The 23,237-nt window shown below is 38.1% G+C and overlaps 1 protein-coding gene and 1 pseudogene across 6 annotated transcripts in view; both read left to right on the forward strand.

Annotated features, from left to right (window-relative positions):
* LOC131779346 (adrenocorticotropic hormone receptor-like) overlaps window positions 1–10,134 on the forward strand; it is a 32,863-nt gene extending 22,729 nt beyond the window's left edge. For 3 of the 6 annotated variants that reach the window (XM_066166224.1, XM_066166225.1, XM_066166227.1), the window contains 2 exons: window positions 4,132–4,180; window positions 7,687–10,039. In XM_066166224.1, the coding sequence (XP_066022321.1) occupies window positions 7,774–8,964 (1,191 nt within the window). In that variant the 5' untranslated portion in view covers window positions 4,132–4,180; window positions 7,687–7,773 and the 3' untranslated portion in view covers window positions 8,965–10,039. Of the gene's footprint in view, window positions 1–3,270; window positions 3,361–4,131; window positions 4,181–5,764; window positions 5,859–7,120; window positions 7,249–7,686 lie in introns of those variants that run through there. The other 3 variants (XM_066166226.1, XM_066166223.1, XM_059095886.2) reach the window with 3 other exon arrangements.
* Window positions 10,135–17,723: 7,589 nt separating this feature from the next.
* Window positions 17,724–20,698, forward strand: LOC131779339 (uncharacterized; annotated as a pseudogene).
* The last annotated feature ends 2,539 nt before the right edge of the window (window positions 20,699–23,237 follow it).

A 23,237-nucleotide genomic window follows, 5' to 3' on the forward strand; every position in this document is an offset into this window, starting at 1 on the left:
ATAGATGCAAATTTTCTCTGTTATAAATTTTGCCCAGTGTTTAAGCATGCTAATTGCTTAACTTGGCTTGGTTAACTGCACAAGGATCAAGGGAAGTTTATCGAGGCAGGCATTACCATGGAAACTCAGTGAGGCTAGTATCTTTTCTTAAAATACATTTCCAGTTTACTCAAACTAAACGAAAAGAACTGATATGGCTCTAAAAGGATATTCTCACCTTCTCTGTTTTCAATTAAACCAACTCGAAATTTATGGCACGCAGTAAAATCTTTATTAAGCCTTCTGATGGCTTAGTCAAAAGAAAATCATTAGCTTTTTTTAGAGTTAAAAAAAAATATATACATATATATATATATATATATATATATATATAGAGAGAGAGAGAGAGAGAGAGAGCACCATTGTTTAATGGCTTTAATTGTTAAAGATTTTCCATGTTACGCAAAATCTAAAAGCGAAAGTATCATAATCTATGATGTTTATTTGGCCTAACATTGACTAACATTTCATGAAAGCTCCGTCATACGGAGCAAGATTAGCCGCCCATTTTTGCATGTCTTAAATAATTTAGCCGCTTTTTGTGAACGTGTTTCATTGTGAGCTTCAATAATGCATGCCACTTCAAGATGAACCAACACTACAAGAACCTTAATTTCGCAGAACCAGTTTCAACTTCCTATCTGTCGATCACAAGAGAAGAAACTAAAGAGGAGGAGAAAACAATTCGATCTTCTCAGTCGCATTTCGATTAATCCCTCATAACACTAACAGTTCTTTAAAAAAAGACGGAACATGATCCTTCTTTAGGCGACGCTTGACCAGATGACGCCATCGCCTGAAAAAAGCCGACAAATGTATGGAAGTGACCGCAAACAAATAACCTATCGCTTTGCATGTTAAACTTCCCGATCAACTCTGTAAAAAAAATACTAAGGTTGATAACAAATGGATCTTGGGCGGTAGAATGTTTATCCATGAGTGTGTGTTTGGAAAAAACAGTTTATCCTCAAAATCTCAGACCAGGCTACGTAGGCTTAAGTAGGGACCCGGGAACAGAGAGCTTGAGAAGTAATAGACTCAAAATAGATGGTAAAACTGATCCACGCTTTCGACGCAACAAAACAGACAAATTTGTTTTTCCCAATTTTTTTGATGCCATATGGTTGTTTGGTTTCTATATATAACAAGTGGTGTAATTTATTGGCGGCTATGTAATGACATTTCACAAGTTCCCATTCGCGTGACCTCCCCTTTATTTAGGAAATGTTAATTAGGCCTCTTAACACTTCAGCCTCTAAGTAAGAGTGACTAACATCTAATTTCTCCTTGTAGTATCACCCCTGAATCAAACATAAAGGTCGTGAGAATAATGGAAATGATCAACAAGTACTGGAGCTCTTGATTGTTAAGCAAAATCTCCTTATCAGCACTTTAGGAAATGTACAGAAAAAAGTATGGAGAATCGCGGTTGTCCTTCGGGAAAAAAATTGCACGGGCGCTAGCTTCACTAAATCCAACAAACTATACAACAGAAGAAAGCTTCATAACTGTGGGTTACGATAAAAATATGATTTAAGCGACTCTTTTTTTTCAAGGAAGTGTCAGGAGCTGGTAAGGTGTGAAACGACCGAAGGTTTTTCAATTGAATTTATCTGGTATCGGATGCCGCAGCAAAAGCAAAGTGACTGCACATTCTTATTCACAAGGAAACAATCAACGAAAGTTTGTCAGGCTTTTTCGATACTCTGCTTGGTTGTCTAGATATCGGCATCTAAAGTGGGAGTAGCTAAAAATATCGAGGCGAGTTGCGTATATGGACACCAAAGGACACATATTTCAAATATCGAAGTTTCTCGACACACTTTCGTTTCTCATTATTCCCGGAATGTTTTGGCGAAATTTGACGAAAATCGGTCAAAGCTATATGCTCTATAAATTCTCTCAAAGTGGTCGTATTCCTCCCAAAATCAAATGCGAGATTTTAGCTCATAAAGGTTCGCAAACAATTCGCGCCACGCCAGGAATATTCCCATACAAACTCCTATAATTTCGCCATGGCTCTTATTTCACAAGATGATCATCTCACAGCTGGAGTTTGGGCCGCCTGTAGACGGAGCTACTGACACCTTTTTGTGTAGTGTTACAACAATTGAAAACTCGTTTTCTACAGTACACGTATCCCAGGAGTTAAACGGCGGTCACCGAATTAGATTTGAGTTCCTTTTACAAGGACATAAAGCAAACATTGCTAATATTGAAGCATCAATCACCGAAATGTCAGTACCTCAGCAACGTGTAAAAAAAAAGTTTCGCCTTTCCACCCACAATTTATGTTGTTGTCTACGTTTGGTAAAACCGACAAAAATGCAAGAAGCAACATTTGTGTCAGACAGTTACTATTGTGCTTTGCACTTTTAGTCGATTGTCCACAATTGCTGAAACGTTGAGAAAAAATGAAAAGAATCACGTGATGGAGGCATTATGTACCTCTCATAAAGCAATTTTTCTAGGAAATATCAGACATTGAAAACGACAGATTTGTCACATATTAAAATGGTAAGGAAGCCATCGATACATCCTTTAGAATTTGACAAGTTTTGAGAACAGTCTTAAGAAAAGAAAAAGAGACAGTGTTACAGGCCTGTTTGATAACGTGATCCAGTTTTCTCAGAGCTTTTATTGGTCGATAATAATGATGTGCGTATGCTTATGAGAGTGCGATAGTAAACAAACGTTTTCCTATAATAATTGACGATCTCCTAACTAGTACATTTAATTAATTACGTTTTTCCTTTCAACAATTTTCCCTTCCACGATTTTGTCTTACGCTACTTTTTCGTTATTTGTCATACCTTGCTGTTATGCGGGAAATAAAACAAAACTTACAAAGATCATGCTCGAATTAGTAACCTCTAAAAAGAGCAGTGGGAAGCAATTTATCGGTCTATTGCCATAGCACGACAGGTGAATCAAATTAATTTTCCCTGTCGGTGCTTTACTTCTTTCTTTGAAAATCATCATTCATCTCCCGGTGACGAAAACGCAGGAATAATAAGCAGACGAGTTTGAGAATTTTCTGTGTCTACTGCTTTTTTTTCATTAAAAATTAGCATGTAAGATGCAAGTGGCTGGATGTTTGTCAAAGAGTCTTTTGTTTAGTTCCTTGAAAATGTCCTCCTGAAGGTCTTGCAGCCAGCTGCACATCTACAAACTGTGCACAATATACCCACCAATATTTGCATATTGGTTTCATTGTGGAACAAAGCACGGCTTGTGTTCTCGTTCGATGTTCACCGAAAAATATTGCAAAGGCGTAATGATGGAAGTAGCCGCCATTTGAATCAGTTCCTGTTATCCAAGGTGTGCTAAAAGTTAACTTGGCATGTTTCTGGTGTGAGAAGCTTTGAAAATGTCTAGTGCTGAGTTACATTCGGTGATAAATAAGGGTTTATCTTCTTTCAGTTGCTTGCAAACATCTTCCTACTGAGAAAACTGCCAAACACAAAAAGCAAACAAAGAGCTAAAAAGGCTAGACGAGAAAAAAGCGAGACTTCTAAACGACTCGAAGACGTAGGTTTTGAACCAAAATGATGATATGCGGCTTACGAAATCGCTCCCTCTTGTTTTGCATGATCTCAGTAATTACATATAGGATATTTTACCACCCTATGAAGTAAACTCATCCATCAAGGCCCTATAACGTTAATTCTTTATATTTGACGTACTGTTGTCTTTACGACTGCATATCGTAGCCAGATTTCGATACTACTGAGCTTCATTTCTATAGCTTTACTAAATAATATGCTGACATTCTGTGCGTTTTGCACTTTTAGTTTGTAATACCAGCTCATGTTTTAATTTTTCACCAAATAGACAGCTTTTTTTCCTCTGTCGGTTCACTCTGTTTGACCTTGTAAAACCCTTCGGCGACATACCGTCTAGATTACCACCATAAATGTTTAATTGTAGAGGAAATTCGCATAGGCATCTGAATAAACTTGCTATGTTTGTTGATCTGGCAGAGTTTTATTTATCTACTTACTTGCTGTTAAGGCGAAAAAACATCTCAATTTTAAAAATCGTACAGGCTACCTGCTGGTTATGAATACTCTTTATTCTGTTGCTTACTAGGATTCTGCCAAGAGATTTACACAGAACGACCCATTTGGCTTCATCCGATGTAAGTGCTCTCTTTTTAGTCATCTTTTTCATTCATTTTATTTTGTTTTATGTGAAAAATGTGCGATTTGAAAGGCACAAGTGAGGGCTTCCCTCGATTTTAAGAGGCATTCAAGTGCATCTTATGTGAACATGATTAACTTAAAAACAATTAAGACGACGGCAAAGCGAATAGAAAAAACTTACAAACAAAAAGGAAGCAAGATTTTCCCACTGGAAAAACAGCGTGCACAACAAGCAAAAGGAGAGCACCATTTGAGGGTACATAAATGAGGAAATTGCAGAGTCAAACTTTTCTGTTTTCTAACTATTAAAGATAACAGACAAAAATTTGATGGTAATACTACTAAAAGGGTTTTAGAGAAAAAAACTATTTGTAGAAATCACTTGGCCCCGTTGATTTGCTTCAAAATTTTCAAAAAGTGACCACTTTGCTTGTATCTTTGCAGTACCTCAGCAGAACAATTTTTCCTGAAAATAAGAAAGATCGTACTTAAATATTTTCCTTGACCTAACCCTTTTCTCTGAACGCAATATGAAGGTTGATAACAGTGTTATTGATTTTAAAAAATTATTGCGCTATCAGGGCTTGCACCCAAAAGTCGCACCTTTGGTTGCATAATTAACCAGTCGACTGTGGTTTAGTGTGTTCTGTACTCTTATCGACAACGATATTCGTTGTCAGTGGTCAAAATGTTGTGGACTCGCGAGGTTCAGCTGTATTCTGATCGACAACGGCAAATTCGCTAATTAGATTGCAACATTACCGCCAATTGTGGTAAAGAAGGCGATCCATGCCTGAAAATATTCATGTTGCGTTTCAAAATGGAACTCGTCGATAATCAGCTCTATTTAGCGACAGTCACAGTACTCATTGAATCTCTCCTTCTTTTGTAGCGGAAGTAAAAACCTAAATTAAATTATGATTTGTAATCTTTGTAGTTACGTAAGCTTAGTGTTCATAATTATCGATCAAGAAATTCCTCGGCAAACTCGTTTGGATTCGTAGAGAGGAAAATTCACTTTAATTTTACGGGAATTCTCCTTTTAAGACAGCGGTTTTAGCCCAGTCCTAGCCCAGTTTGTGTCGCGAAATATTTTCGAGATAAAAACGCGGTCTTCGATTCGCCGAAAGAATCAATATCCTAAAGCCTCGTCTTAATATTGGTAATCCGTGGTCAAATTTACATATATTTGTAATATTATCCTTTTGATCGATTGGCATCCCGCTGTTTTCGATATAAACTTGAGCACAACGATAATAGTACCATAAGCATGATCAGGTATCGGGAGGTTCTTAACAAAGCCGCCAGTGTAAGATGTGGCACTCTAGTTGGTTTGTTTCTTTCTTTAAGTTTGAACCAAAATCATTTGAAGCACCATACATGTTCAAGTTAGTAATAAGCTCGTGTGAATCATATTTCTAAACGTTCCAGCAGTTGTAGTAAGTCATGTCTTTTCTATGTTCAAAAAACTGTTGACATGTAACTTGCGTGTGATACTGCAACTCGAGGATATCTTCGCCCGCGCTGTTACGATAGCTACATATCACACATAATTTTTAACCGCTAAAAGTGCAAGTCTTGTTTGTAAGAGAAACGTATTTATCAAATGTTATCGCCTTGCCACAATGGAAATGATGAGAGAGAGTTCCTAAGAACCGTCTCGGATCAATGCAAGTGAGGTCGAATTAGAAACGATAACAATAAGTGATTTATATTAGGAATGAATATCTCTTTAATTTTATTGACAGGTTGAACCAGATTTTACAAACAGGAAGGGTGTCTATAGTGATATTTGCTAAATCATCTAGACGTCATTTGGGTTAAATTCTGTAGAACGTGACCCGGAAAATTGAAAAATCCTTCAACTTTTTAATGCTATTTATTACGTTCCTTTAGGAACGAGCTTTATTCAAATACCTTTCTTTGGTATGGGACGCACTTGAATTGTTCTAACTGCTTTCATGATGTGGACGCAATACTTTTTCCTCCATCTAGTGTGTGGGAAACACAATGCGTAGATTTTCTGTCGCATTTGTTAGTACTAATGCAAACAGCATTGTGCCCTTCTTTCAACTTTAAGTGTTTTGAGGATCATGACACCATATCTTGTTTCAAACTTTTTAATATGACAAAGCCATTTGTAACTTTTCTTTTGTAAGAAGCTATTGCTAAATTTCATTGTGTCATTTTTGGAAAGCATAGTCTGATGGTTTCGGCAGGAAGCTTTGTTTTAACTTTTTGTTTTGTGATGAAACTGTTTTGAACTGTATGCCAGATTAGGAAAAACAAAGGAGATTTACATCGCAATAAACAGTTTTCAATCTTTAAATGTAGGATGTAGAGGGGAATAAGAAAGTTATGGCATTGAGTGACCAAACTTAAATTCAGATATTCATTTTAAAATTGTCCTTATATTAAAGTTGCCTAAGAGTCACGAGAATTTTTCATTAACATCTATTCGTTTCCATTTATCTGAAAAGTTACAAACAAAACGTGTTAAACAATACCTCTATCTACCTTCATTTTTTAAAAGCATTCTGAACACTTTAAGTGGTTTATCGTTACCAACCACTCGCACGCAAACTTTTCAATCAACACGTGTGCAGTGATCTTCCGGGATTTATTCTAGTCCTTGGCATGTTTATGTTCTTTCAGCTTCAGATTTGAATTTTTTAATGGATGAAGTTATTGAGATTTTATTTCATAAAGTGCGTGCTCTGTTTTCGTTTTAATATGCGACTTTGTGCACGTTTGTGACAGAACATATAATTGCACCTGCTAATACCCTTTGTAAAGCAAAGGTTCATCTGCTCCTCAATCGGTTGATAGTTCAGGCATTATCGAATTCTGAGTTTTCTCGCAATCTGTTCAGCAACTATGGATCGTCTACTTTGGGACCTTTAGTCGTTTTTCGAACAACGGGGAACTGTGTACATAAGAACAGATTGCTTGCAAACGTACATTTGGATGTTTACATTGCTAGAATAATATTTCAAACCACTATTCGTGACCTTCTCCTTTCGATATCGAGGAAGGAGATCTTAACAGGGGCTAAATGATTGAGGTAAAAATTGTGAGATATTTTTAAGGGGAGGTTATTGCCTAGTCATACTGGTACTGTTATCAGAAGACTGAAGTGTCACAAACGCCTTCTTAATTATTTTTCCTTTCCTTTTACGTTATTGGAAAATCCCACCTGCCCAAAACTATTTGTTGAACTCAGCTTGTTTTAAGACGTTTGACTTTCTACGTGTTTATTTAAGAAAACGCAAGGCATTACGGGTGCAAATTACTCGTCTTTCTCGCTTTCATCACTCTACATATTTTTGACCATTCTCTTGGTGGGTGATACAGTGTTCCTACTTGAGGAGGTAGAATTTTTAAGTTTCTACCTCTAAGTAACGGCGAACTCATATTTTGCACCTCACAACGCGCTGTAATAAGCGCGAAGCAACGAATCAACTGATCGCAGATTCAGTTTTGTGTTTATGGTTTCTTTCAGAGGGTTTGTCCGTCACCACATAATCAGCTTCCGCCATACTTGTTAACAGTTTTAAAGGACTCTTCGTCTGAGCAGAAGATCTTCAGCATGACCGAGGTCAACACTGGAATGACTATCACTAACTGTGATTTTATGGTCGACAGCGTCGATCGACGGAAACATCTTGCTTCGACAAACATCGCTGTTATCGTATTGAACTCTATTTTCTCTCTGACAGCTACGATTCAAAATCTTCCAGTAATTTACGCAATTGTGCGAACACCTTCCCTGCACAATCCTCCTTATATCCTTTTGTGCTCGTTGGCTTCGACGGATCTTCTCGTCGGATTTATCATTCAGCCTTTGTACATCGCGCACAATGCCATTCTCCTAAGCGGGCAACAATTCAACTGCAGCCTTTGGATGACGAAAGAGACACTCTTACTGTTGTTTATGTTTGTATCTATCTCGACCCTGGTCATGATAAGCACTGAGCGTTGGCTTGCGCTCCATTTTCACCTCAGATACCGTGAAATTGTCACAATGTCGCGGACGCTCAAATCGGTTGGCTCAACTTGGTTCTTTTGCACTGTGTCGGTTATCGCGTGGCCTGCAGGGCTCCCCATTTACTACTTCACAGCAATCGGAATCGTTGTCATAACGATAGCTGCAATTTTGCTGCTTTTCATGTACATCAAAATATTTCTGGTGCTTCGTCGACACCAAGTTCTAATTGACAACCAAACCAAGCTTCATCCTCAATCAGTCAGCATAAGGAAACATAGGAAATCTTCCGCCACCATGCTTTACGTTGTGGTTTTGTTCTTCATTTTCTACGCGCCTACGTTCTATGCTATGATTCACTATTTACATTCTAAAGAAAAAACGGCCAGCGTGGAGCAGACAATTTTATGGGAGGTGGCCAAGACGGTGGCGTTAATAAACGCTTCCGCGAACCCTGTAATGTACTACTGGAAAATGCGGGAATTGCGACGCGCCGTCCGAAATGTGTTTGGCTCTACGTCCGCAACACGGGTTCATGTGGGAGATGTTATCACCCCTGGATCAGGGAGCATGGAGAATGAGTTTAGGAGTAGAACAGAACATCAGCGGCAAGGATCGTTTTCGGTTAGACCGCGAGTAAGCTGGTCGAATACTGCTCTTTCTAAACCAGATCTTCGTGAAGATCAAAGCTGCTCGGTAACGAAACCACCGGAGAAAAAAGTGTTCCTCTTGCCGAGATATCTCGAGCCTGGCCCGAGCTTTGGATGGCAAGTACCGTCAAGCAGCGATAAATAGAAAGCCTAAGTAACAGAACGGGTCAACCGCATGATTTTCTTGAGTGTTCGCAATTGCATAAAAAGACGTTTCGGCGCGAAAGCGTGCATTGAATTTTAAGTGGACTTGCAACGTGGCTTTATCTCAATAAAAACATTTGGAGGGCTCTCCTCGCTTAAGTTAAATCTTGCTTTAAATCTCATTGACATTTAGATTAAATAACAGACAAGTTTTTTTTTTAGTTTCTATAGTCTATTGAAAATTGTTTTCGTCATTTGAGGCAAGATGTTTCGATTCCTATCGCCATTTCCATCGAGTTCTATATTCAAGAACCTTTGTGAATGAAGATCAACGCATTTAGCTTTGTATGAAATTATTTCATCAGGCACTACACTTTTCAAGTTAAAATTCTGAGGGCTTTTCCTGTTGGCTATAACATTTTATTGACTCTTGACAATCTTTTTATTTAAGAAATAAGAGCGATGTTTTGTTCACAAGAGCCCTTGAATGGCTTTGCGTGTGAAATTCAGGGCGGTAGACTGACGCTGAATTTTGTTTTATGTTAATTTTTACCAGACATTTGCTCGAGGGAAACCGACATTAGATTACAATCTGACGTGCTCACATTTACTTTTCTATTCCACTTCGTTTTATTGGCAACGCTACAATTTAGTCTAAATTTGCGGTGAAGGTCATTGTTTTTCCTTTTTTAAACAACATATCACCGAATACTTTACTCGAGGTTTCATAGAGTAACCTGATATTCTGTCGACATGATGCCGGACGGCAATTACGCGGTGAAATCGCCAGGTAAAGAATCCTTTCGACTTAAATAAAAATATCCTATTATCTTGCGGAAATGTTTGCCCAGAACAACCCAATGTGTAAAGAAAGAAAACTTCAAATAAATTAAAAACATGGGCCCAAATATCCAATGTGAGTGTACTATTTGATAACAACCAATCGAATTTCAAAGGACGTCTGATTAAAATCGAAACTAATATGCTACTTTTATGGCTTGTTTAATCTTTCAATTTAGATTATAAAAATGTTTTTAAAACCATGCGGCGCTTATATGAATTATTCCATTTGTATTAGACCATTCAATGTTTGGTAATTTTCTGCGGCTTATTTTTTTGTGTTATTAGGAAATACAAAAGCTTTTATTACCCAGCTTTAGGAAATATTGTTTAGGGTTAAAAATGTGTCGTCTAAGTCAAACAGAAAAAAAAATTCGGATTGATAACCACGCATAATACGCGACATTTTATTTAATATCAAGTACTTAACAGATATTTCTTTTAACAAATGGAGGTGCTTTTGAAAGCTTGTTTCTTTTTTTCTTCGCATTGATGGTCTAAAGCTGAGGGACTTGTCTTGGTTTCTTTGATTAAAATCTTCAAGAGACAGCTTGAAAACGAAATTTAGAGGTGTTGCAGTTAGGATTGCTGTAAGGCTACAAAACTACGTAATTCTGCATTATTTTTATTTGTGAACTGGCCTTACCTTTCCTGCACAAACAGACAGTCGATGCATTTCACTTCATCGAGTTCGATACGTTTCGTTACATGAACAAATTGTACTGATCTGCAAGCGTCTTAAGCGATAGCTTTGCACTCCAGCAGTCGACTACATTGCAGAAAATTATGCATTTATCGAAACAAATTTACCATAGTCAAAAATGATTTACAAGCGAGAAATATCATAACCAATATCAATGACTTTAGAATCCTTTCCGGGTGGAATTTTCAGTTAGCTTTAAGCTCACAACAAAAAATGTCTGAGGTAAATTCTAAGAAGTCAATGCTCGCATGCGAAAAATCCTCCTTAAAACTACTTGAGTAAAACAGTTTAACTAACGTATATACCAAACCTCGCATATATTTCAGGATAACTAGCCTCAGTCTGTAAATTGAAAAAATTAAATCCACTATTATCTTCGTTCGAAAGAATGATGAAATAACGAAAAAAATTCGATTCATTGTGAGATCGATTGGCCTATTACGCCGTTGTGCTAATCAATACAATTGTGTTCATTAAAAAATAGATGCGAGCGCAGTTTTGGCAGCGTCTGCAGCATCTTCAGCAGCTTCTTTAGCAGCGTCCGCTGGTTTTTCTTCCTCTTTGGATTCAGCGCCCAACATGCCGCCAAGGCCACCTGGTATCTTAGCTAACAGGTCCTCCTTCCCGTCTCCTGCCAGCTTCAGAACCTGCTCCAATTTTTGCCGTAATTCGTCACATTGTGTTTGCAGACTAGTAACTTCGGCAGCTTTCTTCGATAGATCTTCTTTCAAAGAAGCTGCCTCGGCAGTTTTCTCTGCCAGTTGTTTCTTAATGTCTTCTTCTGCCATTTTCTAAAATTGAACGAAAATTATAAGATAGTAACCTTGAGGCTTGAGGCTTGTACGAAGCCTGAAGGTTTTCATTAGGCTCTCACTTCTACAGGCATTATCGTTTTGTTTGTGCATTCTCAAAAGTCCCTTTTCAAGCTGAGATTCAGCGAAGTCTTTCTTTAATTTGTGTGCTCTGGTTTCCCCCTTGTCAATTATATAGAATACGTCAACTTCATATAACCTTATCTCACAATGAATTTCGCACAAACACAAGTAGATCTGCGGCCACATTGGCTTCAAACCCTGTTTGTCAAGTTGAAAATTTGATTAACTGCAGTTTAGTTCACAGTTACATTATGTGATCAGTATTAACTTAAATAACTGGAAAAGTATTGTGTTTCACTTAACAAGCTGACCACTACTGCAGCACTCCCTTTAAAAGTGACGAATAGTATTTTTCCTCAAGGGGATTTTACTCGGTTCACTGCTATCGGTCTGATCTTTATAGCAAAATTGAGAAAAACATTATGCCCTACCTACCAAACTTGTTCTATTTCCCGGCCTCGTCGTCTGTGGAACAGAGTAGCGAAGTCTTATAAGCTGATTGATAGCTTTGGCGCAGGTTGAGGCTTTAAGAAGCTACTTTAGGCGCCCCTGAGTGAGAATCATACATGAATTATAAATTAACAACAAGTTGTTAAAAGAGTTTAAAATGCGCAAAGCCAAACGTCCACAATTTCGTGCCAGGTTTCGTGGTTTAACGGCCTGACGCCACATACCCGCAGATCCTATCCATCCATTTGAACAAAGCAGAGTGCTATTCCTTTTCGAGCCACTTTTCTCAGCTTATCCTTTAGTTGACTTTTTAACATTTAACATTTTATATAAGAAAAGAGAAAAAGAAAATTTCTTAACAAGGTCCTATAACATGCAAATTAAATACTCCTACATACATGTATTTTTACTTTCAATTAAATTAGCAACGTTTGTCAAAAATGTTTCTCTCCCGTGCAATATATAGTCTCCACGTTGTCGTCAAACAGTGAGTAGAATGAAGGAAAATAGTTATACTGCCCGGTCCAATTCTCTCTGATAATTTATCGAGAATTGAATAGTATAAGGAAAACGGGAAATCAAAAGATAAAACTCCACGTATTGTAGTTTTTCGCATATTTAATTATCAATTTAGCACAAATTACCTGTTATCCTGCGGGTGAGCAACCACCATTTCCCGATTCATAATTTAGCAGCGGTTTTCGTTTGTTAAAACCCACAGCGTCCCTTTGCGGTGTTCGGCAACGGCATCCACCAAAACGATAAACATCTTGTGAAAGCGAAAATTCAAAAGAAGAAAAGGCAAAATGGGAAAAGTAAAACTATTGCAAAAAAAAAAAAATGTTGTCAATTTAAAAAACATTTAGAAACCTGCGCAAACAAGATAACACCAGACTCGTCGTATTAATAAAGAATTAGCCAGAAACTGGGGAAGTAAAAATGTAATTTGTTACCACTCATATGTTTGTCTTCCTTCAGCGTTTGCGTGTTCCTTTCCTTTAAGCTGCACTTATTTACTTATTTAGAATTTCAGAAAATCGCTTCCGCTGAGGAACTGTATTTTTAATTTTAGATTCATCAAAATTTAAAGGGTAGTTTTCTCCGTGTTGCGACCAGGCTTTAATCTTCCGTGGCAGTCTTTTTTTTTACGCGCCCTAGTGGATGGAGTAACCACTGTATTAAAAAAATTGTGTATTAGCAAAAGTTCAAGGAGTCAACGATGGATAATAATTCGACTGGTATACTAGTGATTTATCTGTTCTACTGTACACAAAAAAAATCGAAGAATATTTTATATTCAGAGGCCGATGCTACGAATGTTAGTCTGAAATGTTTATAACATATCTCTGTTCGCCAGTCAGCCTTCCTTCGGCACAATGAATTCTAACATTAGAGTAAGAGTCTGTGAAGTTATAGTTTTACAATTATATAGAAAACAACACCGAGTAGCGAAAAGTAGCATCACATAATGACTGATCTTAAAGATTCCATGGGAGCTGCACACTTTTAACGAGACCTGCGATGGATTCAGACACGGAAATATATTAGCCAATCACGTAGCACGAACAAAAGTCATCTCTCGAGGACGCTGTCATGTGGTATTGTCATTGCGTTTCCTACCAAAACATCCTACCTTGTTCTTTTCCGCGAAGAAATTTAGACTGTCGAAATAAAGTCGTTTCTTGAAAACAACTGTGATTTCAGATTTTCATGCCTTCACCACATTGAGATACTTCTCGATTTCCCCACGCAGGAAACTTGCGACTTTGCCAAGCCTTTAAGTAGGCAGGACTCTTTTTATTCATAAATTTACCAAAACTCCTTGTTCGTAACAAATTCGTTAGAACCAGACCTGTGTATGGGAGGTTTGGCCCTTTCTAGCAGCAAATGAATCTTTCTTTAATTGAACAAATTTTATGTAAATATGCGCTTTGTTGTAGAATTTAGATCTCCAGGTTAGTCCGAGAATAAGTTTGAGGAGGATTATTTCTTGGTGAATTAGTGATTCGATACAGATCCTTAAAATCGAATGAATTAGCAAAAAAAGAGGGGCATAGTTGTTTGACTGAACTAAGCCGTAGAAACAAAGAAGAAACCTGTGAAAAGCAAGAGTCTGTAAATTTCATATTTGCCTTAGCAAAACCTAATATTGGTCTTGGGTTTTTGTTTCTGTCATGAGACTTGACCTACGGCATGACGTCATTCTAGAGCTTTCGTCACAAAGTAATATCTCAATGCCTTCAGTTTATCTTTCGCAACGCCTATTGTGAACAAAGTAAGAGAGCGTTGTTGTTTCAGGTGCTTGGCTGACAAAACATGGAAAGTTTGACGTGATCCTGTATCTTAAACACAAAAGGAAACCTGCAATAGTCTATTTTCTCTTACTTTTGTTTCTTTTGGATACGTTTTATTGACATAATGTATTTGTTCCAATCAAAAACATCAATGTTTTCTTTGTCACTTTATCTTTAGATCGCCTTTATTTAATTATGTTTGGTTTACTTGAACTGAATTAAATACGTTAAGCCTTCTTAATAAACGCGAGGAAATGCCCGAAACTTCAAATAATCTGGGAGCAGTTGTTGAAAGAGCGGATAACTGACTATATAACTATAAATCGCTATCCAGTGGATAAGTGTTCACAAAACGTACTGCGCTATCCATCGGATAGAGACAGTGGATAGCGCTATTCAGCCTTTGAACAACTTGGGCTTGTGTTCTAAACACGCATTTACTTTGCAAGGTTTTGATAGTTCATTTAATATATGTTTAAGACTTGGCCAATCAGCGTCGGTCCTCTGGTTTAATTTTTACAGTTTTGCTGTTTATACCTTCAGTGGTTATGGTCTTTCACTTCACAAAATTAATTGCTCTAGCACTGTTTAATACCAAAATGTTGTAAGATTACAGTAGATATTTCAAGTCACGTCACTTTAGTCAAGACAATGATTTAGATGAGACTTGTTCTTAAATAGAGGTCGAACTATTTTTTTGTTGTTCTTTGAGTTTGGCAAAGTGGGAATCAATCAGGGAAAGGTCAAATCGAGGTGCTTCTCAATTTTTGGTAAAAAAACTGATTCTGTCAAGCTGTTCATTAGCCATCTATCAAATGCACTGAAGCAGTGAATATTTGGGGTGTTCGGGACAATTTCCTCTTAAAACTAACTTTAGAGAAAGATTTCGATATTGTCTTCTAAATTCCAGCCCGGTTGTTCGAAGGGGGATAGCACTATCTGGTGGATAACGCTATACGTTTTTCTATCCGCTGGACAGAGATTTATCCGTTGGACAGCGTTATACGCCCTCTAATGCAACTTGGCCCAAGTGACAAGAAGAGAGATAAATGCAACATAAAATGTATAATTGGAAACCTCTCATTACCGGGGAGTCTAATTTTGATGAGCAGAGTAAGAGTGGCTCTCTGATTTCACTCGATGGTGAATTTTATACTAAATATACATGCTAATACCCGTTTTTTGTATGAATATTTAAACAATGAACATTCACTGCATAAATCCTTTACATTTACCTCTAGATTATCCGAGCCAACAGTATTAGAATGGCTAATCTGATTAGAGAAGATAGTCACGATGAGGCTTCTGGTTTTTGCAATTGCTGAGTTTTAGATTTTTAAACGCATTCCTTCACAGAAATTCCTTTACAGTTCTTGCACAGTTATAACTTTTGACCATAAGAATGAGCATGGACGTATGGCTTCTTGGAATTTTCATTCCTTTGTTGTCACCTGGCATCCAAACTGCAAACGAATTCTTTTAGATATTAGCATTACGAAAACATTTCCCTGACCTTAATTTAAGTACATTTGATGAAAAGAAAAAATTTCCACCAGTTTACTTGCTACTGCCAATCGTCTCAGTGGTCCTAATGCCATTAATTGCCCATTGTCTTGTGGTCCGGGCGTTACCTCATCAAAAGACTATGGGATAATATTGACAGAGGCGAAGGACATCAATTTGACTTTTGTTGTTGCTTTTAATTACAAGAACAACTTCATTGTATTTAAAATAGATCTTCAAGACTCGTCGGAAACACCGCGAAATCGCAGAAACCGTTTTGAAAATGAGTGCTTCGCTAGGACAGTCGCCTTGCTTTGGGTCATCATTCCATGAAATGGGTTCATCCCACACCCATCAGAACGCACATCTTTATAATCTCCAAGATAAATTACCAAATTGAGAAAAGGGATAGGTATAGCTCAAACGATAAGTTGTCAATAAAAAGAGAGGGTAGAGAGGAGAGAGAGGTTGCACAATCGTTTTATAATACTGGGCAAATTTTCAACAGATATCCAGGCTATAGAGTGAGAAGTTCATCGATTAATTCGAGCCTCTTTTCTACGTTTAAAACAATGGAACACCCTTAGAAATAGATCACAAGAAAGAATCATACCCCGGATTATTAAGAGGATCTATTTAATTATCTGAGTTGCTGGCAAGAAAATGTAGCCGGTTAGCAAAGGTGTGAAGCATTCTTAAGCTATTTTACTTCTTTTAATCGTCGAAAACACATAAGAGCAACGATTATGCAGTGATGCCATCCCCACAATTTCTTAGTTGTGGGATTTATCTAATTACATTTGACGCTGAAAATTAAATTTAAGTGGCTCAAGGAATCCCAATAATGCATCCTTGAGCCAAATTTCACCGGAATTATCGATAGCAGTTGCGACCACAGAGTGTTTCTAGTGTTCTTCAATAGGAAACTCTTTGATCTCATTGTCTTTACAAGGGATTATGCCTTGAATTTTTATAGGCTAACACGACAGAAATCAAGGCTTAAGATAATATAAAATTTTATATCCCGGTAGTAACGTTTATCCACGGTGTTTACCTATTTTTTTGTCCTTCATATGAACTCCTCAAATAACAGTCACTCGAGTTTTTTTCAGAACAAGCATCGCTGCTGGCGTTTTGGGATTGATTTCAAACCACATAGGTCTTAAGAGCCTATGTTTGGGACACGAGGACAAACAACGGATTAATAACTATTGCCTTTTATGTCAGCGTGTTTTGATTTAGCATCCTGAGTATCCAATGGAAACGCTTGCTTTTACCCACAACCAGTATATCTCGTCAAGTCTGGATTATTCTCTACATCGAGTTTAAATTCGGCGTCCATCTCAGGATTTTGCTCATCATCCCAAAGATTCGTCCTCTTGGGAGATTCGTTCGCTTTAAATCATAAAGTGTGAAGCATTCACTTCAACTCGGGAAGGGTTCTACACCTGTATCAGCTAACAAACGGCTGTTGTTTATATCATAGAAGCATACATTAATACTAAAACTCAAAACTTTTGCAGTCTCTCGTTTTGTTGAGAAAAGCTTGACCCGTATGCAATAGGACATATATATCATCGGATGAAAGAAATCTAAGTTTGATGAAGCTAATTCGCACTTATTACCACGCGCAGTGATCAGTTTGGCTAAATGGCTATTGTATTTAGAAGGCAAATCTGATTTGAGTCAGGCAGTGCAAAGGATTTATTCGTATGATTTGAATGACTGTATCTGACTTGAGGTTTTCTTCTGGTAGCGTAGCCTTTTAATCATTTGCATTTCTTTAAGGATAAAATTACCGAAAAAAAACGTTAATTAGTCTATAGTGTTTTGATTGTCAGCGTCTGGCTTATATCTGATAGCTCGTAGAAAATAAATTAAGAAATGTTCTCGAAACTTTTGTCATTGAAGCAGCCAAAAAAATACGTATTGCAAGGAGGCGCACTGAATATTTTGAAATATTTAAAAGTCGGAAAAATTTATGGACCGAAATGAAACAGTCGTTACTACAAAAGTTGCTAGGCTGGCCAATTAGCAAGGATTAGGTTGATTTGATGTATTAAAAATTAACGTGTCTTACAGTCTCCCCCAAATCATGGTCCATTACATGAGAAGACACACAGGGCTTGCACTGTAAGTATCCCGGAGAGCTCCATACAATTCCTTATAAAAAAAATTATAAGGAATTGTATGGAGCTTTTTTAGCGTTAGTCGAGGCGTGGAGGGTGTTGTCACGTACGATCCTTGCGAGGTGTTTTTCCCGACACTCTTCTGACAGAAGAATGTCGCGTAATGAAAGCAAACCAGAAACGATTGAAGAGCAACTCGGGCTTTCACATATCATCAAGTTCATTAAAACGAGCATTGAATTTCCTGCACATCAACAAGCCTTTGTTTTATACTTTTACACCGATCACGAGCTCATTTGTGTTTCGGAAATAGATCAATTAGCTACATAATGATGGCGGAATTTGTGAAGGAAATCACGAAAAAACACTCCAGAAGAAAGAAACAGACAGAGAAAAGAATGGAGAAAGAGGAAACAAGGGAAGCATATGCCGAATTCAACGAATAAAAATGTTGAACTACAATCACTCAACCGCGAAGCGAATGAGTTGGTGCCTTGTACTTCTGAGGCTAAGGAAACGAAACTGCCTCCTTCGGACCAACATTTTGAGCCACAAAATGTCAAGAAACCCCATATCCTCGCGCTCAAACCAGGCAGTGAAGAGATGAAAGAGGCCTTGGGTGGTTGTTCAAGAGCTGCTAAGATGATTCAAATGTTGGTGCCGACGCAGTTGTCTCGCAGAAACCTCGTGGGAAACGTCATCAAACCTTTTTAATTGGAAAAAAAACCACAGCGAGCAATGGATCCAGATTTGAACCCAAAGAACTCAGGCCAGAAAACATTGAATGCTTGTCTAAAAATCCAGTTGGGAGTGGAAGCTTTGGACAGTGTTTTCTCGGGCGCTATCGAGGCTTCGACGTTATTGTCAAGCAAATGACTCACAACGAAACGTCAGAGGATGAAGAACGAGCTAGGAGAGATTTGCTCCACGAAGCAAAGGTCGTTTCTGCTTTGGGAGACCATCCACATCTACCCATGATTTTTGGTGTTGTTACAAAGGCCTCACCATTATGCCTTGTGACTCAATTTCATGGTGTTCAGCATGAAAATGTAACTCTCCATCAAGCGGCCGATAACAACGCAGTTACTAAAGCAAACTGTATTTCTATATTTAAAAAGATATGCAGTGTTTTAGACCACGTGCACTCTAAAGGATACCTTCATAACGACATCAAAGGAAACAATGTTGTACTAGAAGGGCGACCCTAAAAGCCGGAACGGCGGAATGGCGGAAAATGACCCCAAATCCTAAAACACGGAACGGCGGAAAATGACCCCAAATCCTAAAACACGGAACGGCAGAAAATGACCCCAAATCCTAAAACATGGAACGGCGGAAAATGACCCCAAATCCTAAAACACGGAACGGCGAAAAATGACCTCAGATCCTAAAACATCGAACGGCGGAAAATGACCCCAAATCCTAAAACACGGAACGGATGTCAGGGCATGTTGCACAAATTTTGTACAAAGACACCAAGCGCTTGGCTCATTTATCCCCACGACGATAACGCGCGTGACTAAAATTAAGTGTTATTAATTTTTTTCTTTTACTTAGTGGTATAAATAATAATGAACCATTATGCATGAAAGATAGCTGCGTTTTCACGTTGCAAACCTGTTTAGTTACCTTTTGTTAAGAAAAATTTGCCATGAAACCAAACTCGACATACCACATTACAATAAACAATTGTAACTTTGATACGTTTCCTGGTCACGTCTGTATTGATTTATTGAAACAATAACGTCTCATATGCTTGTAAATGTGAGAACATCACAGGAACGTTTTCAGGCTTCTCAAAATATGACAACGTTCAGCCCCAGCTCCAAACTTAAACTAGCGTAAGAAAGTTAGCAGAAGGAAGCCGTCAAGAAGAATTTGAAGAAGGGAGCGAAGTCGAAAAACAAATATTCAAGCATCATTGCACACGGTTCCGGCTTTTAGGGTCGCCCGTACTAGAACGGTCCTCAGCCTCTGGGGAATTCAGCCCAGTTCTTATTGACTTTGGAAAGAGCCTTAAGGTTTCATCTGTTACGTTGTACCGCAGAAACGGCACCGTTATGAAATGCAAAGGGAAAAGCTATTTAGCCCCTGAGGTTGTTAGTGAACGACTCTATGGCGTTGCCAGTGACATTTTTTCATTGGGAAGAATGCTTAAGGCGATATCGTCTTTGTTGGGTTTTTATGAAAGGGTCCGAGAATTGGTTAAAATGTCAACCAGAGATAAGCCGTCAGAGAGACCTAGCCTTTATGCTTTCTCTCGTAAGATTGCTGATGTTAAATTTTAGGTGTAGTATTTTCCAAGTCAGCAGACCTAATATCAGATAGAATCGCATCATTGCATAAAATCTCGCCTTCTGATTGGTTGACGAGGCGAGTTGTTTAGCGGGGCTAAGTGATATTGTTTCGCATCTACGTATACATAACAAATATAAGTAATGCTGTTTTCTTTTTATCTTGTTTTTATTCAAATATGTGATTCAAGGAAAATCCATTACTTGGCTCGTGAATTCCGCGTTAAATTGCACTTAAAAACCGATATCGCACTCATCGCTTCGCGTATCGCTTTTCGCGTGCAATTAAATGCAGAATTCCCTCGTCAAGTAATGAATCTTCCTACAATAGTTTCATTCAAGGTTTAGTTACTACAATTTCAGCGATTTTAAAATGAAGGACAACTTCTTCCCCATGATTCTGCCGCAAGAAATAGTTTATGACCCAGCTTACGTGAATAAGAACCTATTGACAACAGGATAATTGTAAATCATTTTTTATCAGTTTATTACCCTTAACGTGTGAACTACATCCGATTTTGAGGGGACAAAACGGCTTTCTAATGACTGCTGGAAGGGAGAAAATATCTTTCTTAATTGGGTGTAATTCCGTGGCACATTCAGTTTCTTGGCGATCGCTGCCAAAAAGCTGTAATGTCGTCTCAAAATCGGAGCAATTTTGTTCGTTTATGGACAAAATTAGGCATAACAGTGCTGGTCAAAAATAAAATATTTCGTACCAAAAAGTATCATAGTAACATCTTTGTGTAATTGTTTAATTCCGCCACGTTATTGAAAGAAGGACATTTTCTGTCTTTTAAAAATTGCTCATTTAAATAAATATAACGCAAGAGGAGTAGCGGTACAAAAATAGTCAAGGTGCAATCGAATCGAAAAAAGCAGATCTAACGCAAGAAAAACAATAGTGAATAGTGAATAGTGACTTTTTGCGTGACTTGCACAACTTCTTGAAAAAGACATGTAGCTCATCCAACTTGCCTTGCCACTGAACAAGGCGAGGCTCCATGTCAGCTTTAATATTTGCAAAATAGCCAAAACCTGAAATAAGACCTGAGAAAGACTGTAATGAGAGGCCCTATATGTTATCACATCATTCAAATAACTGTTGCAAGTAAACATTTTGTTTTCCTTGGGTAAATATTTTTGAGGAATTAAAAACAAAAAGCTTCTTTTGATGTGGCTAAATATCATTTAGGCAAAGTTAAACTGGAGCAAAGCTGGTCAGTGGGTTCACACTAGCCTTTAAGGTACCAGCTCCTAAGCTCATCATTAGCAATAAGTTTAATTATTTTAATATTTTCCAAACTCATTTTCCAAAATTTTTATATTTCAGCATAAAACACTCAATAAAGTCATATTATAGAATGGTAAACCTTCTTTAGCCAGTGAGAAAAAATCAGAACTTGTAACCAAAGAAAAAACAAAGTGTTATTACTACTGTTGTTCTACAAACCTGAGCCTTCCAAATCAATTATCTCAGTATGTGTACCAAAATCTCTTACAAAAGTGCCCTTGCTTAAGGCTCCTGAAAAGTACTAAACATTTGGAAAAATGCATTAATTACATAACATTGTGCTACCATACTACTTGAAGAAATGTTCCCTCACACCAATTTCATTGTCTTAAAGAGAATGTCTGCACGTCTTTATGCTACTTAAAGGACAGCACTTTCTAGAAAAAACTGAACTGGGTTACAGTCACTCATTAGCAACACTAGGTTACACTGCACCCATGGATGTGCCACCTAAAGTGCAGCCTATGTTAATTACCTTTAACTAAATAAGACACTGGGTTACACAGCACCCATGGGTGTGCCACCTAAAGTGCAGCCAAAGGAAGTTACCTTTACTAAATACAACACTGGGCTACACTGCACCCATGGGTATGCCACCTAACGTGCAGCCTATGTTAATTACCTTTAACTAAATAAAACATTAGGTTATACTGCACCCATGGGTGCGCCACCTAAACTGCAGCGTATGTTAGTTACCGTTTACTAAAGAAAACACTGGGTTACACTGCACCTATGGGTGTGCCACCTAAAGTGCAGCCTATGTTAATTACCTTTAACTAAATAAAACACTAGGTTACACTGCACCCATGGATGTGCCACCTAAAGTGCAGCCTATGTTAGTTACCGTTTACTAAAGAAAACACTGGGTTACACTGCACCTATGGGTGTGCCACCTAAAGTGCAGCCTACAGTAGTTACCTTTAACTAAATAAAACACTGGGTTACACTGCATCCATGGGTGTGCCACCTAAAATGCAGCCTATGTTAGTTACCTTGAACTAAAGAAAACACTGGGTTACACTGCACCTATGGGTGTACCACCTAAATGCAGCCAAAGTAAGTTTCCTTTAACTAAAGAAAACAATGGGTTACACTACACCCATGGTTGTGCCACCTAAAGTGCAGCCTATGTTAGTTACCTTTAACTAAATAAGACACTGGTTTACACTGCACCCATGGGTGTGCCACCTAAAGTGCAGCCTATGTTAATTACCTTTAACTAAATAAAACACTAGGTTACACTGCACCCATGGTTGTGCCACCTAAAGTGCAGCCTATGTTAGTTACTGTTTACTAAAGAAAACACTGGGTTACACTGCACCTATGGGTGTGCCACCTAAAGTGCAGCCTACAGTAGTGACCTTGAACTAAATAAAACACTGGGTTACACTGCACCCATGGGTGTGCCACCTAAAATGCAGCCTATGTCAGTTACCTTTACTAAATACAACACTGGGCTACACTACACCCATGGGTGTGCCACCTAAAGTGCAGCCTATGTTAATTACCTTTAACTAAATAAAACACTAGGTTATACTGCACCCATGGGTGTGCCACCTAAAGTGCAGTCTATGTTAGTTACCGTTTACTAAAGAAAACACTGGGTTACACTGCACCCATGGGTGTGCCACCTAAAGTGCAGCCTATGTTAATTACCTTTAACTAAATAAAACACTAGGTTACACTGCACCCATGGGTGTGCCACCTAAAGTGCAGCCTATGTTAGTTACTGTTTACTAAAGAAAACACTGGGTTACACTGCACCTATGGGTGTGCCACCTAACGTGCAGCCTATGTTAGTTACCTTTAACTAAATTAAACACTGGGTTACACTGCACCCATGGGTGTACCACCTAAAGTGCAGCCTATGTTAGTTACCTTGAACTAAATTA

This window comes from Pocillopora verrucosa, chromosome 4, assembly GCF_036669915.1.
Source record: "Pocillopora verrucosa isolate sample1 chromosome 4, ASM3666991v2, whole genome shotgun sequence".
Taxonomy (NCBI): domain Eukaryota; kingdom Metazoa; phylum Cnidaria; class Anthozoa; order Scleractinia; family Pocilloporidae; genus Pocillopora; species Pocillopora verrucosa.